The sequence below is a fragment of the Carassius auratus genome, chromosome 29, assembly GCF_003368295.1.
Source record: "Carassius auratus strain Wakin chromosome 29, ASM336829v1, whole genome shotgun sequence".
Taxonomy (NCBI): Eukaryota; Metazoa; Chordata; class Actinopteri; order Cypriniformes; family Cyprinidae; genus Carassius; species Carassius auratus.
Window position 1 is genome coordinate 7,695,775 of NC_039271.1, and position 18,084 is coordinate 7,713,858.

General features: G+C 35.3%; 3 protein-coding genes across 3 annotated transcripts in view; 2 read left to right on the plus strand and 1 right to left on the minus strand.

The window, feature by feature from the left end:
• Positions 1–382: 382 nt before the first annotated feature.
• Positions 383–18,084, minus strand: part of LOC113047952 (coiled-coil domain-containing protein 3) — a 73,640-nt gene continuing 55,938 nt past the window's right edge. The window contains exons 4-12 of the mRNA XM_026209394.1: positions 2,978–3,067; positions 2,635–2,702; positions 2,121–2,173; positions 1,924–2,031; positions 1,285–1,380; positions 1,099–1,200; positions 968–976; positions 830–883; positions 383–654 (exon numbers count right to left, since the gene is read on the minus strand). Of these exons, the coding sequence (XP_026065179.1) occupies positions 545–654; positions 830–883; positions 968–976; positions 1,099–1,200; positions 1,285–1,380; positions 1,924–2,031; positions 2,121–2,173; positions 2,635–2,702; positions 2,978–3,067 (690 nt within the window). The 3' untranslated portion in view covers positions 383–544. The remainder of the gene's footprint in view (positions 655–829; positions 884–967; positions 977–1,098; positions 1,201–1,284; positions 1,381–1,923; positions 2,032–2,120; positions 2,174–2,634; positions 2,703–2,977; positions 3,068–18,084) is intronic.
• Positions 3,193–6,911, plus strand: LOC113047954 (cell division cycle protein 123 homolog). The gene is made up of 13 exons (XM_026209397.1): positions 3,193–3,611; positions 3,840–3,911; positions 4,144–4,204; positions 4,288–4,320; positions 4,402–4,497; positions 4,584–4,690; positions 4,826–4,874; positions 5,382–5,457; positions 5,631–5,753; positions 5,848–5,876; positions 6,089–6,217; positions 6,306–6,443; positions 6,566–6,911. The coding sequence occupies exons 1-13, from the start codon at positions 3,538–3,540 to the stop codon at positions 6,620–6,622; spliced, it is 1,044 nt and encodes a 347-aa protein (XP_026065182.1). The 5' UTR covers positions 3,193–3,537; the 3' UTR covers positions 6,623–6,911.
• The window catches only part of LOC113047953 (calcium/calmodulin-dependent protein kinase type 1D-like), a 58,751-nt gene continuing 51,165 nt past the window's right edge, over positions 10,499–18,084 (plus strand). The window contains exon 1 of the mRNA XM_026209395.1: positions 10,499–11,026. Within this exon, the coding sequence (XP_026065180.1) occupies positions 10,929–11,026 (98 nt within the window). The 5' untranslated portion in view covers positions 10,499–10,928. The remainder of the gene's footprint in view (positions 11,027–18,084) is intronic.

Below are 18,084 nucleotides of genomic sequence, written 5' to 3' on the forward strand. Positions count from 1 at the left end.
GATTTAATCACAGCTATGTTTTCGAATCCACGGAATAAAAAAATTATAATAAAAACAGTAATTGTGAGAGATTATATATCACAATATTTTTTTCTCACAACTGAGAGAATAGTGAGATATAAACTTGCAATTCCTTCTTTTTACACCATTACAGAAACTAACAAACAAAAAACAGAATAATGTAAATGATGTAAAATCAATTTACAAAAAAAGTCTGAATTTTAAGTTTATATCTCAAAAGAATTATGAATTTATATTTCAGAATTCTCTCTCAATTAATAATCTATCCATCTATCTATCTATCTATCTATCTATCTATCTATATATATATATATATATATATATATATATATATATATATATATATATATAAAGTATATAAGTAAGTTGTGGTTAAAAAGTCTCAGTTACTCTTTTATTATTATTTATTTATTTATTTATTTTTTATCCCATTGCAGAAACAGGCTTCCATACACAACAGTGTGTTACAGCACAAAAAACTTTGTCTGTCTTTAGTGTTCTACAGGTGAGAGATTTGTGCATCTCACTGCTTCATCAGAGGCAACTCTCTGGGTTTAAAGAAGGCCTGTGACATTCCCATGGCATAAATATAGACCTTGGAGTCCACCACTATTTTCTCTTTCTGCAGCAGCTCTATAGAAAATAATAAAAATAATGGTTTAGTACATTAAAGCAAACCCTAGAAAACTGAAAATGAACATTGAATAAACAGGTCATTTATTTATGCACTTTTTACAGTTATTTATATCCAACAGATATCATTAAAAAACAAAAGCTTTATGTATTTGTCATTAGCAAGATCACTCACCATCAATTTTTTGCTGAAATTGATCCAGAGGTAGATGAATAACCTCCACAAATTCTGAGAGGCGAGCAATGATATAATTTCAGAACAAAAAGCACAAATCAATAATGTTGACAATTTTTTTAGCAAACAAATACGTACCTCCATCACCTAGACAGCACAATGGAGACAAAAGAAAACGATTTGCTCAGCATTTAAAACACAGTATGAATAGGTACATGGTTCTGTGATGAACTATTAGTAACAAAGCTTCCTGATGCTGCTTCACTCACCCAGCTGCTGACTGGGGTTTATATTTTCATTGTCATCTCCATTGATATGCACAATCACCATCTGTGTGGTGCAGTTAGACAAGCCTGGGTCTAAACACGTGACTACAAGACATAGGGACGAGACGTTAAAATATGCAAGGATATATACATTTTGTCAGGTCTACACACACATTAAAGCAGTTGTACCTGGGGTGATGCCCACTACTTCTCCTTTGTAACCCGTTTCCTCCTTTAGTTCCCTCAAAGCAGCAGTTTCAACACTCTCATTGTCATCTATCAGACCTGAAATATTCACGCACAGAGAATAATCGATAACTGCACTGTCATATTTGGATATTTACATCATATTTGCTGAAGGAAATCCGGTACTTGTTTCCAAAAAAATAGTGGCCATTTTGCTCAAGCACATCAAATTTTTTCACAAAATATGATGTGTTTTGCATTACAAGAATTAGTCTTGTATTATCCCTCCATCACCTGAAAACTGCTAAAGGCAAAAACATGGTTCCTTTCTTCCTCTGAGACTTATAATAATAATTTATTAAATTCTCAGTCAATTTTAACATATATGAATGATTCTAAAGACATTATTTTATGCCTTATCCTGATTATCACTTTTTTTTTTTGCACAGTTAAATGGCACATTTGTAATCCTTCTTTTTGTCATTCAAACATTAAACATTTGACTGCTTCTGTTAATTTGATATAATTTGAAAAATCTTAATTCTTATTTTTGTGAAAAAACTGGAATGTTTTTTTATTGAACTCAGCCTAATCAGATTAGGTAATATAAGATCTTTTTTTTTTTTTTTGGCCTAATCAGACCTGCAGGAAACTCCAGTGTGTTGCATCCCATGGGTGGACGAAACTGCTTCACCATTACGACACAGTCTTTATGCAGAGTCCTCTTCAGGAGGGCTATGATTGATACACCTATAGATGAATTCAAACATATAAATAAATATAGAGCACTAACGCATACACACTGGCTGAAATAAGCATGCAAGAGACTGCACACACACCATCGGCAGCGCTGTCTGCGACTCGGGTTGTCCTCTTAGCTGTTTCCCATGTTCTGAGGAGACAATTAATTAATTTATTTATGTTTTAAAGCCATATCAGCAACAATGTCTACATGCATGGCAACATTAACAATATCATATCAATACATAATTTACAATAATCCAACATTTGCTTAAGAAACAACTATTATACAAGGAACAACAATAGTAGTGATAAAAAATATTTTCTGAATAATATCTGTTTTGAAGAAACAAAAATATGCATCCAGATTATATTGTGCATAATTTAATAGCTTATCATACAATCACCTACCAATCTATCTATGCATGTGAAAATGAAAGAGAAAAATGTTTTAGGCTGATTAATTGAAAGCAGCAGTAAACAAGATCATTCTAGTCAGTGGGAGTATCATCATGTTCACTCAGTCCAGAAGTCAAAGGTCTCACATCATGTGCACACACACACACACACACACACACACACACACACACACACTCAATCACAGATCAATACCTGGTGCTTCCAGAGGGATCCACATATGTGGTCTTCTCCAGCTTCACCCAGTTTCCACTCACTATCAGCTGACAAGAACACATTATTCATATGTTTACAGATTACTTTAGTCACAGCTTATAACAAGAATAACATTATTTTAAAGGGACAGTTCACAAAAAATAAATGAACATTCATGTTGTTCTTTTTCCATAGGATATTTTTCATTTGTGAAAAACAGCTAATGCTAGGCAAACATGACATCATTCACAGAAAAAATGCACCATTTAAAAAAAATCATCCAGGTTTCGAACAACATGAGGCTGAGCAAATGCTGAACTATCACTTTAAGACAGATTCTTACCTCCTCTTTGATGACACGAGGTTCAGTGGTCGCTTTCTTAGGAGAGCTCATGTTGTGCACGCGATCAGGGATGGAGCAGATACAGTAAATCTGCACGTACAACAGAAATAAAGTTACAGGGCGCCTGACCACAGTCACCTAGTCTAGTTGATACATAAACAAAGCAACGGGAGATCATTATAAGTAGGTTCAATCAGTGCCATACGTACCAGACAAATCCTAAAGTATGTCAAATTAATCGCAGTGATCTATCTAGTTTAGTTTTCTTCCAAGTAAGTTAGTCACAAAGCTCTGCCTACGTTACTTGTGTGCCGTTAAAATCGTTCCTCCTAGTCTGCACCGCAGTGGAGCGAGTTGCATACGTTATACTGTCAGCCTAATCACTAATGTTCAAGAAAAACTAATATTTTTGAACAAAACTCCAACTGAAGTATGAAAATACTGATTCGTTTCACATCAAAGCAAGCACGACTATGAGCCGGAACTGCAGTTGTTAATACTATCGTTATGCCGGAATGTTTTCGAGGTTGCGCAGTTTACCACTGTAAGTTTCTGGCAGCATGAAGAAAGAGCAGGTTGTAAACTGTCAGTTTTCTGTTTGGTATCCTTTATTCAAGAAACACACTATTAAGAGGTAAGGGAGTTATTCGCGCAGACTGATAAGATTGAAAATCCACAAAATCGAGCGTTAGTAGTTACATTATAATGTGATTCCATCTCTGTATTATAAATGTGTGTGTTTCTTTCTATAAAAACTCAAACGATTTTAAGCGTTGTTATAGTACATTATTTAAAGGAAAATATAGGAAAAGTTATGCCAGTGATGTTGTTATTAAGTTTGGTTATTTTCTTTTTTCCCCAGCTTGATTCTACCTATACCTCAAAATGTAATTGATTATTTATTTGATGACGGGACACTTGTGGTTTCTGGCAGGTGAGATAAAAAAAGTGGTATTGAATTAATTTTAACAACTCTTTCTGTTCACTTTTAATTTATGGCAATATTGTCAATTTGAACTGAACTGAGCTGGACCGTGACATAGCTGAATCAGTGATGAACTGACTTTAAAACTGAGCATTTAATAAATAAAGGCACCTAGATTTGACTTTTTTTTTTTACCTGGTTATTGAATAAATAACCAATATCTGGTTGTCTCTGTTTATAGTGAAAACAACAGTTCACAAACACAGACCAATAACAGTGACTCAGATGAGGAGGATGTTCAGGTATGTGTATGGCTGTGTGAAATGTGTCTAGTTATCTCTTAAACAGCCAGCCATTTAACTGATGTCATGCTTTTGGTTTCCAGTGGACTGATGATGAAACTACGACAGCAGTTACGGTGCGTCTGAATCCTTGCAGCCAGTCAAAGCTGTCACGTCTTACACTTGTGCAGGTACTTAAGTGTGTGAGTCTTTTTCAGGCCCCAGAATTCCCAGAGTTCAAGATAAGGGTACAAGAGGCAATAAATATTCTAGGTGGGCGTGTCTTCCCAAAGCTGAACTGGAGCGCCCCTCGGGTGAGAAGATTTTACTTGCGATCGCATTTCATACACATGAATACATAATACTCACAACATCCTTCATCTCTCCGTCTTCCTCTCAGGACGCTAACTGGATTGCCCTGAACAGTTCCTTACAGTGTCAGAGTCTATGCGACATCTTCCTCCTGTTCAAAAGTTCAGATTTCATCACGCATGACCTCACACAGCCGTAAGTGACTCACACAGGTCTCTGAACGCTCACAGGTTCCTAAATGCTGATATTCTCGGTTCCCATCATGCGCCATGTGATTGGGGTTTTCGTTCTTCAGTTGGCTGAAGTAATAATTTTCTACTCTCTTGTCAGATTCCTCCATTGTAGTGATGATTCTCCAGACCCAACCATAAACTATGAGGTACAGAATCACAATAAACCAGCCAAACATATTCGTACATACTAAAACTTATATTATATTGTTATATTAATAATATTATTTTATCAAACAAATGCTGTTCTTTTGAACTTTCAATTCATCAAAGATTCCTGAAAAAATGTATTACAGTTTCCAAAAAGATAAAAATATTAAGCAGCACAACTGTTCTCAACATTGATAATAAGGAGCAGTAAATCAGCATATTAATATGATTTCTGAAGGATCATGCTTTGCATCACAGGAACAAATGACAATTTTAAACATATATAAATAGAAAACAGTTAAAACTGGAATAATATTTCACAATATTATTATTATTTTATTATTATTATTAATAAATACCAAAGTACATAAGAGACTTAAAAAAAAGTATATTATATTATTGTAATATGTCTTAATGAAACCTGATGAATATCCCTTAAATATCTCCTAAACAAATAAATATTATTACACATTATGTTCTTCCTCTGTGGGATTAATTTTTTTCAGTTGGTGTTGAGAAAATGGAGCGAGCTCATTCCAGGAGCGGAATTCCGCTGCTTTGTGAAAGAGAACAAAGTAATCGGTATGAAAATTCTGCATTTGTTAAATTGATGTGTCTGTGTTCTGTTTTAAATATTATGCTTTTAAGTGAATGTTTTGGATAATGTGTGTAATGCAATGGAAATAAGTAGAACATTTTAAACAACATTGTATTAGCACCTAGCATGATAATCTACATACAAGTTTGTTTTTTAGCAATTAGTCAGAGAGATTACACACAACATTACCAGCACATCGCCAAACAAGAGGACAGCATCTCCTCCGCAATACTGGAGTTCTTTAGAGATCACATTCAATACCAGTTCCCAGACGAGGACTGTAAGTGTATCAGTGTGGAGAGGCAGAAAATATTTGTCTTGTTTTTAAAAAGTTGCATATGTGCATTAACAGTGTGGTTTCTTTATTTATTTAGTCGTCCTGGACGTTTACAGAGACAGCTCAGTAAGTCGTTATGAATGCAAATTTCACATTTGAATGTGTCATTTACTGTATAGCTATGGATTTTACTAAATGTAGCTCCAATGCAAAAAAAAAAAGGTAAATGAACTGCATTTATATAGCGCTAGCAAGATGTTGTAAGCAGGTTTGAGTTGAATCTTTAACAATTATGAAAATATTTGCACATGCTTATAAAAAAGTTTGTCTTTGTAAAGGGACGGGTGTGGTTGATTGACTTCAACCCGTTTGGTGAAGTCACAGACTCTTTGCTTTTCACGTGGGAGGAGCTAACATCTGGCAAAAATCTCACAGCCAATCAAACGCAAGAAGACACAGCACTGCAGGTAGTTGGACCCTTTTCATATGTATTGCACTTCCTGTCTTTTAAAAGATAAATATGCTTTTATATATATATGTGTTGTATTTTATTAGGACAGACCTGCATTCCGTTACACCACAAGTGATGTCACTGTGCAGCCCAGCCCATGTCTGTCCTACAGAATCCCACGAGACTTCCTGGACCTGACCACAGGAGAAGATGCCTATAAACTCATTGATTTTCTTAAGCTGGTGAGTAGAAAAAGGAAGTGATTTTCAGTGAACAATACCTTTAAATATAACAAAATCAACATAGAAATTTAACTGTGATTTTTTTACACGTGTATTTCTTTTTCCTTTCTTTGTAATTGCAGAAGAAGGGTCAGCAGGAGGAGGAGGAGGAGTCTGATGAAGAAGGGGAGGGATATTAGTACTTTGCTACTGCCTCTTGCAGATTACTTCCAATCCTGTTTGAAAAGACCTGCCTGTATTTTTTAAGTGAATTGGAAGATCTTGATTGGCTGCTTCAGGGTTGAGAATAAATTGGTACCAAACTTTGTAGGAAGCTCTCCTTGTATATAATGGGATGTGTGCTTACCAATAAAGTCCCTATTAAATGCTTAGCTAATTTATGCTTTCTATCTCCAGTAGTGGTCACACACATAAATTTCAAAGTGCAATAGATTTAAAGCTGTTATGAATTAATAAAAAAAGTTTGAAAAAAAAATTTTTTCTGTGTAAATTATGCCATCTTAAAATTTAGTATCTTCACAATTGAGACCAAGACACATTTTTGTTTTCAACCGTTCTTTTAGTATCCACGTGGGGGCGCTAAATAATAAGTAATAATTTACTTTCATTTCTAGGCCTTCAAAACGAAAACTAGTTCAGCTTTTTTTTTGCTCAGCTTTCAAATATTTCAACCTCAAAAATGTTTTTGTCTAATGGCATTCTGTCCTAAATATTTTTTTAAATGTTTATCTAGTAATCATAAATGACTGAATTTATTGAAAAGACATGGACATGAATTGGTCAAAAGATTTGGAAACCCGGTTAATTACGTCCTTGATTTAAATACAGCAATACTCAATATGCACAATATTTGTTAACAATTTACAACAAGGTTCTGTACGTTAACATTAGTCAAAACTAAAAGGAATACATTTTTTACACTGCAAGTTGTTTAAATGAACATTAGTAAATTGTTTATGAACAAACATGAAACATAACAATAAACAGTAGTATAATTATAGATTACATTAACATTAACCAAAATTAGTAAATGCTTGAAACATAATTTTTTGTTACTTGTTTGATTCTTAATGCATTAACTAAAGTTTACCAATTAAACCTATATTGTTACCGAATATTCTTTCTTCCCAAAAGTTATCTCAGTTTGTTGTTTTTGCATTCAAAAGCATGTAATAGGATGAACAATGTGTTCATTTGAATTTAACTCGCAACAAATGAACAGTGCACAACACAAATGCACAAGTGGACTCAGCAATCAGAGGAGAGATATCTTCTAGGAGGGGGAGGAGGGGACAAGCAGAGGAGGGGTTAGTGGTGACTGACTGTCAGATCAAACTGCTTAGATTTGCTGACTCGAGCTGGTAAAGAGAGAAGGAGGACAAGAGAGACATAATGCAAAGGGAGGGACAGATTTTCCATAGCTGAGAAACTGCAGTGGTTTGCAGCTGGAATACTCATGAGCAGTAGACTACAGCAGCGCTGAATGATACCCCCCCCCCCCCCCACACACACACACACTCATACACTCATTTTCAACACTGACTGTATTGATAAATGTGAACAGCCTGCAGTCAATCTGACATCCACATCAGGCACGTGTCAAGCAAGTTTAAAACCTGCTCTCAAACATGCTTTTTAACCCTATTGCTGTATTATGGGAGGCCGACACATTTAAGAGACAGTAGGTGAATGGGCCTAATTTGGGGGGGGGGGGGTTGCAAAGGTTTTCCCTGTAAATACTTCAGTCACCATCTTTGTCATCAAGTCACATGGCAGCATGCTGACCTTAAGGTAAATTATGTTATTATGACTGTACAATTGTGTTAATTTGTATTTGTATTCAAGTCTTGATTTGTCGGTTAACAGCAATACATTAATTTTAAGTGTACTTTATTGATAAACACAGGCATGTTTAGAACTCTAAAGCTAGTTTGTGCACTACTATCATCATTAGCCTGCTAATAGGTGCCACCATAAGTCCCAAAGTGTTGTTTTACCTTGATTTTGTCTAAATTATTTTGCCTAACCGATTTGACTATGTTGCTTTAAAATGGAGTTAACTATGATTAATATCTTCTTCTTCCATGTCCCATAATGCATCCATACTGAAATGATTTTAATTTCCTACAGGGTACCCCAAGAGTTTAGACTTTTTAAAAATAATTTATCTGAACAGGTGCATGTCTTTTTCAGTTGGACCTGAGCATGCTTTTGGTGCAATGCGAACAATCCACACAGCCACAAGGTCTCTCCTCCTCCTCTCTTCTACTTTCTCATATGGCAAGCCATTTTAACATTCATTCCTTAGAACTTTGTTACTAAAATATATTTTTAAGTACAAGAAAACAATCCAATACTATCTTTTTCAGTTTAAATAACCATATATCTTAGATCAGCCTAAACAGTGAAATAAGACATTTAAAAAAATGAAAATTTTAATGAAATTTAAAGCAGACTGCAGTGATCACGAATTTGTGTACAGTTTATGGAGCTAATGGCAAAATTTTAGGGGGGCTGAGTAGTAGCTATAGCCCCCCTAAAAATGGCCTAGCGATGCCCATTTGTCTTGGCGAACTACTTCCAATCAAGCTAAGAGCTACTAGTGGCTTGCGAGCGACATGTTGGAGACCCCTGCCATAGATACTAGTACATATTTTTGTAGCGACTAGTCTCTATTAAACTAATTTTCAAGTTAATTTTATTTCATGGCTCCTTCTAGAAGTCCCTTGTCAATTATGTCATACTAGTACTTATTCCTTTGTAACCATCATTATAACACTTATTGCATTTTGAAGAGTTGCAGAATTATATTTTTTGCCACTGACTTCTATGAGGATGTGTGGTTCACATATCAGTATGTATCACATCAAACTAGTATGTATTTCAACTTCTGGTGGTACTTATATTATTAACTATTACAAAGCTAGTACTTTTTCTATAGTTACAATAGTACTAGTATCTACTCATTTTATGAGTACTTAATTGAATAAACACTAGTACCTATTAAACACCATTGTGTTATACAGTTATTACTGGTAACATTTGAATCTTATTAGTTAGATTTTTGATTGAAATTTTAGTAAAAATTCTGATGAACAATGTTCTTAGCTGAATGGTAAACATTTATGTATGATACACACATTATCTGAAACATAAGTGTAAATGCTTACTTAATGTTAAATGTATGTAAAAAAAAAAAAGTAGAATTAAAAAGAGTTACTAATGAGGTAAAAGGGTACTTACTACAATTCACTGTCTCTTAAGAAACTGGTAAAAACCATAGGCTGTATAAAAACATGGACATAATGTCCGTGACATCACCAGTAGACTCCTGAAGAGCGATTTTGAAGCTCAAAGTGTGCAGAGCAGGTCATCGCTATTTTGTTAGCGCATCACAGTGTGACTCTCCCAGACAATCGAAAAATGGCAAAAAGGTGGGATCTGGTTGCTGAAGCCACGCCCACCTAGCGCGACAGCAGTGTAAGCAGTGCTGCCACGCCCTTAATTATGCAGAACTTTAAGGCTTAATATAATTTAAACAGATGAGTTATAAAAAAAAAAAATTCACCCCTCTCACAGTTGCCATGAAGGGCAAAATTAGCTATATAGACCAAAATAATTTTTTCGAACCAGGCTGTAAACATGATTTTTTTCTGCTGTAAAGTTGGGCATTTTAACATTCTGCAGCCAGCCTCAAGCGGCCAGTCGATGAATTGCAGTTTTAGTCACTTCCTTGTTGGCTTCACGAGAGCGAGCGGGACGTTGCCGATGGTAAAAACCTCAATATATACCGATAACTAAGAAATGTTCAGTTAAATCAGTAGCCTACTAGCCTGTCGGTATAGCTGGAATAGGTACCAGTAGCAATTGGAATACTAATTGAAATTTATTACCAATAACAATGAAAATATTTACTTCTAGCAACTGGGGTAGATACTAGTAGCAACGTTAATTATTTACATTTTATTAATTAAAAATACTAGTAACTCTTTGAAAAAACACACACAAGAGATGCGTGTTGGTTGAATGTTAATACGGCTTGCCATATTTCTTATGCATTTGCTCTTCGTCAGGTCGCGCGGTAAGGAGCAGAGCATCTTCCTCCTCCTCCTCCTCCTTCTCCCTCTCTCTCTCTCTCCTCATTGCCATAACAACGGATGCAGCGCATCAGTCCGCGCGGGATCAGCATTCAGCAGCCGCGCGGGGCGGAATAAACCCGCACCGTTGCCGTTAAGACCCCTCAAAGGTGACACGCACGCACGCGCCTCTCCGAACTATTTACGTCAAACCGTTTAAACAGCTTGAGGGAAACGAGCGCAGGCGGGAGATCCTCACTGGGGTTGTTAGCCAACAGTACGACCAGGGAAGGCGAAGGAAGAAAGAGAAACAGAGAGCAGGAAGTGCAGCGTGGGATAGCAGGGAAAATCTCCGGGGATCTCCAGCGCTAACATCTCCATCTACGGTCCTCCCCGTTTTTTTTCCGCCATGGCTCGGGAGAACGGAGAGACCGGCGGGGATTGCACGTGGAAGAAGCAGGTCGATGATATCAAGGAGATGTTTGAATTCAAGGAGGTGCTCGGGACGTGAGTAACTTTTGTTTTGGCTTTGACATGCGGCTGTAACTGAAAAAACTGACGATAATACACCATAGTAACGTTAACCACAGTTGCGCCTTAGTTACTACAGATATTATTATGACTACTGAAATAACTATCTTGAAACAACTCAGATGGGTCTGCTGGTCTGGTTGGCTGGTTTTACACAGGTGGTCGGGGACTTGTTGGCTGGTCTACCAATTTGGTCAATTAAAAACCAATTAAAACCAATAGCCTGAATCGTCTTGGACTGGTTTATGATATTGGTTTCAATATTTTGATGGCACTGGTGGCTAATAACAATACAACATCAGTAGAGTTTTTAATACTGCCTTTTTAGGTAACATCAAAGTAAAAAATAAAACGAAAGCTTTTGACCTCTTGGAATTGAATTATGAAGCCCATAAATTTGAGTATAAATAGCAAAAATATTGTGACGAGTTAAATTGAAACAAAGATGTTATATTTAATAATTGTAAACATTTTACAGTGTATGGTTACTATAGTAAATTGTGTGTAAGGGAGATCTTATTCTATAAATGCTTGTTTTCAACCTGAATAAATTAATTTCTGCTTGTTTTGTTGGTAACTAGTAAACAATCAATTATAATCAATCACAAACAACTGTACAATTAATCTTACGTACAGTCCAATATGATCACTGTAGCTAGTGATAAAACTTCCTTTGGACCATGTTCCAGCTTAAACTGGATTTTCCAACAAGTCTTCCTCCGAGCATAAGTGTTCTGATGGTGGTTTGCTTATTATTTATTTTCTGTAAACAAAGAGTAAGTTATGTACTGCACAAACTGTATCTTTGATGCCCTTAAGTTGTTTTGGTGAAGTTTTTTCATGCTCAAATTGAAACAACGCAAAGGTTTTTTGTTTAATGCATGAAGGGACATGGCAGTTTCCGTTACCCCACATGCAGTGCTTTTGCAGCGGCTGTGGTCATGCACATGTGATTGATGGTAAACTGTGGGACTGCTTTGCAGTATGCAGCCACTTGCATCACCCTGCATGCATGTTTTCATTCACCACACAATGATTTGCTTTAAGCTTTTTAGTTAGTTATATTAAGTGCCTTCTGGACATATACATATGAATCGATGTCCCATCTGCCACAACATACAGTGCAAGGAACACCAATGCAATGTTTTTGTCGTACGGCCTCAAAGGCCTGCACAGTATTGGTACGTGCTGTAGTGGGTTTCCCGCTCGCTTTGACTGCAGTAATTTAATCTCTGTGTGCTAACCAGGGGAGAGTCGGATTAACCAGGTTGGATTATTGCGCTGGAGGAAGACAGTCCTTGAATAGATTTCATAATGCTTTTCTAAGAGGTTTATTTAGTGATCATGGTGATACTTTAAACAGGTCCTAAAATTGAGATTTTGCCATATCTGCCAGTGGTTGGTGGCTTGAGGAAATTTACTGGCCATAAATATATTTTTTACCAGCAATGCAGAACAATCATTCATTTACTAATTGGACATTTCATTTACATGAATTTGTCAAATTGCTACCCCATTGAAATCTCATACAACAAATGAAAATACAGGATAATTAGAAGAATCATTAACATGCAATAAATAACAGACTGTCACACGTCTACATCACGATGTGGGAAGATTTGCTTAGTACTGAATTTGGCAGAAACTCAGTTTTTCTGAAAATGGCATTTATTGTATATATATATATATATATACGACAAAATACAAAATACTCATTATAATCAGTGAAGCTACACTTATATACAATTACAGTAGCAAGAACAAGGTGTCACAAGAATACACTGATGTAAATAAACTCTGAACAAGATCAGTTGAGGGAATATTTGGTAATAGAAGAGCTTTGTGTCTGTGAGGACTCATCTATTAAACCTATGATTAGGTGGATCTGAGCTCAATGTGAAGACGCTGGCGTCATAGCAACTCAAGAGACAGGAGTCATGGCAACTCTGACTGGCCTGTTCAAGCATACCATTAAGAGGGTCTCGCTGATCTTCATTTTCCCCCTTTTAAAATTGCTGCTGGCATCGTATGGTCCTTTCCTCCCACGCTCATGCTACACACAGATTTTATTTATCCACCCACAGACATCCAACTGGCCATTATAAACCAGTACACAGCATGCCCAATCTTTACTGCATTCACAGTTTAGTGTTATTATTTTATATTATTGATTCGTACTAAAATGGCAAGGAAAATCTGCAGCATACTTAGAACTCTTTTAGTTTGCTCTATCATGGCTTTTCCAGCTGTGTTGGCATTTCCGGCAGAGCGTAGGGTATTTCTGCCCTTATTCTTGATGGATGTGTCAAATTCAACAGTTGGGCTCTGCATTGGCAGCTTTCTATAACTGTGTGTTTTCAAACACAAACGGTTTCTGCTCCAGTACCTCGGTTATTTCACATCCTCTCCTGACCTCTCACATTTGGAGTCACATGAATCATTCACGTTCAGGCTTGTTTGGCCCTGAATGGCCACACAGGACTGAGTTCACTTGCTTTTTCTAGCTTTTGTGCTCTGTTTGTCTATGCAAGTGCTGGATCATTTCCTCATCTCTCATATTTTACTTTTAAACCTTGTGTAACCTAACTTCTTCATCAGATGTAAAAAACAAAAACGAAGACTAACTCTAACTGTGACACTAACTGTTACATTGAGTTGGAGGTGGCTTGTTTATTGTTCAGTAAGTGTTCTGTAAAAATATTTTTTTCAAATTTTTTGATGGCACAGTTAAATTAACACCAAATAAGATGAGTTTTAATATTGTTATATTGTAATATTTTAATATTAATGTAATATTATTTAAATTAATATAATATTTTAATAGTATTTAAGAATTATTTTAATATTTAACTTAATATATTGACCCATTTGAAATCTGAATTTATATTTATAAAATACAATTCTAAAATAAAAGATATCAATAAAAAAGTAAAATAATTCTACAACAAATTAATCAAATATATCTATTTTAGGTTTGGAGTCAGTAAGATTTTTATTTGTGTGTTTTTTTTTTTGGTTGCTGAGAATTTTTATTTGCCAGCACAGGAATAAAATCTAACTTAAAATATAAGAAAACATAAAACAGTTATTTTTAAATTGTAAAATAAATTCAATTATAAGTTAATTTGTAATTATGTCACAATATTATGATTTTTACTAAAATCATGTTTTATCAAATAAATTGTGCCTTGGTGAACATAAGAGACTCAGACTTTCAAAAGAATAATAAAAAAAAAATTGGTAGCACTTTATTTTACAGTCCTGTTCCTCATGTACATACTATGTACTTATTATAGTAATCACAATAACTATGTAATAACTAGGTACTAACCCTGAACCTACCCCTAAACCTAACCCTACCCAGTGTAGTTACCCTGTATTACCAGAACATTCTTAGATAAATACACTGTAAGTACACTATAAGTACATGTAAGTACATGTACTGTAAAATAAAGTGCAACCAAAAAATGTTATGCAAAACTTTAAGGTGCATATTATAAACTGGAAACTGTCACTATTTATGATTTCATAATATAGTAAATAATTTATTTATAAATTAAATTGTTATTAAACAATTTAAAAAGTGTGAAAATCATTAGCTTGTTAGCATAGGTTGAAAAGCCCACCTTCTTATTATTGTACTGTTTGTTTTTATTTTAAGCATAAGACATTCATGTCTGTAACATATTATGCACTTAAATATAATATTTAGGAGTTTGTAACCCTTGAGCATTAGTAATAATGATGCTTGCCGTAACAAAGACCATTAACAATAACAATAATATCAAATCCACACTATGAATATGAAGAAATAGACTTGTCTACTCTACCTAGTAGCTCGGGGACATGAGATTTCAGTGTTGTGCTTCTTCTCCGTGTGTGAACACCTCCAGTGTTGTTCTCTGAACTGAATTATGCAGTATGTGAAGCGCCCAGAGGTTGCAAGAGGTCATGTGATCACTCAACAGGTGTGTGTGTGTGTGTGTGTGTGAGGGATAACATGCTACTGTTAGAAAACTCACAGCCACAAACATGTCATGCACCAGGTGAGATGACTAGAGGAGAGAAAGTAAAGGCAGGGGACAGATTAAAAAAAAGAGAGAAAGAAAGAAAGGAAACATTGAGGCCATGAAGCCCTTAATAGCCTGCTCCATTTTCAGGCCCGTGCTCCTGGCTTTGTCCTCTATTTAAGAATGTCTCTCTCTCTCTCTCTCTCATCCCTGTGTTTCTCCATCCCTCCTCACTGTACTCTATTAAAGTGACTTTTACAGGGCGAGCCAGAGTTCAAAATGAGATTCTATTATAATCTCCTTGTCACAGATACTCTCTGTGCTAGGTCGCAGATGAGGAAAGCCTGTGTTGTTGTGTGGAAAGTCCTAACCCCATTTAAATTGAACTGTATAACTATTGTCATACAGTATTACCCAATGAAACAAAGAGTGCAACTTTAAGTTTGTCTTTAGTTTGTCATTGTTGTTGTTATATCGTTTTTCTGACATCTAGTGTTTTTGTTGGCCTCTTCTAGTATTTGTCATTATTACAGTTGTTTCCTGGGTGAAGAATGAACTCAAGGGCCAAATGCAATAAATAAAGCATTGGTGACTAAATGAATGTATAATGTATGGTTTAAATTCCAATGTAAGAGACATATTTAGAAATACTAACTTCATAAGCTGGCCATTTTAGCTGAATAATGCAAGATTCTCTGAATAATCGGTAAAAATATTTGTCTTAGCTATTGGCAGGTGCAATTTATTTATTTTTGTAACAATGTAAAAGTATTACTATCACGTTTGTTAAATGATAAATATATAATGCATCCTTAATAAATAAACTATTAATTTCTTCACATTTTGAACAGTGGTTTATTATTTCAAGGATGTTGCGATACTTATACTGGAAAATAAGAAAATAGAAAGAAAAAGTTTTTGCAGTGCTGAAACTGAAAGGTTTTGTTATTGCGAGAGAGTGTGTCTTCATGTCTGTGAAAGTGTTCCCAACGGCTGTTCAATGATGTGGTTAGCTTGAGATCCTGAGTCAGCTATCCAATGTGTGAACTTTAGCTTTACGCTGTCTGCATTCAGAAAGGAGAAGTTGCGCTACTGTTACAGAAAATATGCTTAAAGATGAAGTGTGTACTTTTTTCAGTATGAAATACTTTCTCCATTTTGATGAATTCAAATTGTTCAGAAAAGTTTCGTGTTGATTCCGGGTCTGAAGAGGTTGAAAGCTTCGCAAGAAATTCCTTTCAAAGTTCCTTCTCTCTTAAACTGGCCCCTGTGGCACAATCTGTTTTAGAGAACAAAAACATGCACAGTTTTGCAAGTTTCCTCTGATGCAAACATCTTGTGAACGCTCTAATAGATCCCCCCATGTGTGCAGCTCACACAACCATCTGTTATGTGCCATCAGTGCTTGTGGCACGAGTGTCCGTCAGGTATTAACAGAGAAACTACATGATGGAATCTTCATGAATGTCGTCTCATCAAGTACATGTTGACAGGCTAGTCTGCAGGACGTTTCACAATAACTCTGGCTTTGAGGTCATTAGTGCCGGATTAATCTGCATGGATCAAAGCAAATGGGATTCACTGTGGAGGAAACCCGTCTGGAGATTATCCGCTCTCTTCCGTCTCTGCTGTCTTTGCCTTGCTCACTCACTCTTCTGTTCATCCGCGTGTATGGTCTGGTTCCTGCCATCGCTTTCAGCCAAGGGGATGACCGTCTGTACTCGTGTCACCAATGTTTATCAGCAAAGCTTGTTCACTTAACAAGAGCAGGCAGATTCTGAATGAGATTATGCCCAAATCCCATCTGCTGCTGACAACATGGGCACAACAACACACCACCCACAAACAGTCTTATGTGTTTCTATAGACTGTTGCATTTGATTAAGTTACATTATAATGCAACTGCTATACAAATTATCTCATTTTGAGGATCCAGGGCTTGAGGACTACTTATTTTCCCCAAGGAGCACATTACGAAACTCTAGGGATGCAATAAAAATTCAGAAAAATAATTTGTAAAATATTTCTACTTCAAACTATTTATATACAATGTTGGTGGTAACGCATTACAAGTAACGTGAGTTATGTAATCTGATTACTTTTTTCAAGTTACTAGTAGAGTAATGCATTACCTTTTAATTTATAAGAAAATATCTTGAGTTACTTTTTCAAAAATTAACGCCAGTTACTTTTTTTTTTCATTTATTGACTGACAAGTCTGCTGTCCCCATATTGGGAGAAATCGGAAGTACAGAGGCATTATATGCGAAATATCCTTTGAAGTTATCCAAATAAAGTTCTTAGCAATGCATATTACTAATCAGAAATTAAGTTTTATTTACAGTATATTTACAGTAAAAGATTTACAAAATATCATCATGGAACATGATCTTGACTTATGTGCATTAATTCATCCCACTTAAAAAAAAAAAACTGATTTAGCATCATCAAAACAAATTAAAACAGTAAAATGCAAACTCAGCATATGACGCAAATCTGCAATAATTAAATGTTAAATAACACAAATGTATCTTATCCCATTTTATTAACCTTTATAAGTTAATAAATGTAATAAAAGTTATGTCTTTGCTGCTGACTTATTATGTCCAGTACAACCATACTTATAAACAAAAATGACTATAGATAAACTTGTGCTTCACTATTTATTGATTTTTATTGCTGAAGAGTGTTGAACCACCTTCTCCTGCATTCTACTGTAAAGACGTGAATTTACTTTTCCTTCAGCCTGAGGTTTATTCATTACATTTTTTTATATGAAAGGGCTTTTACATTTGCTATTGAAATAGAACTTCTTATATTAAAAACAATCAAGCCCTGCTCATATTTAAAAAGAAACGCGAAAGTAACACAAAAGTAACATAACGATTACTTTCCATAAAAATGTATGTAATTTGTTACTTTTTTAGGGAGTAACACAATATTGTAATGCATTACTTTTAAAAGTAACTTTCCTCAACACTATGTATATGTATAACAGACCATTTTGTCAATACTTGTGAAGTA

Coding starts and splice junctions, on each gene's coding strand:
- LOC113047954 (XM_026209397.1), top strand. CDS start 3,538: ATGAAGAAAGAGCAGGTTGTAAACTGTCAGTTTTCTGTTTGGTATCCT. Junction 4,205..4,287: donor CAGATGAGGAGGATGTTCAG/GTATGTGTATGG, acceptor TTTGGTTTCCAG/TGGACTGATGATGAAACTAC. Junction 4,498..4,583: donor TGAACTGGAGCGCCCCTCGG/GTGAGAAGATTT, acceptor TCTTCCTCTCAG/GACGCTAACTGGATTGCCCT.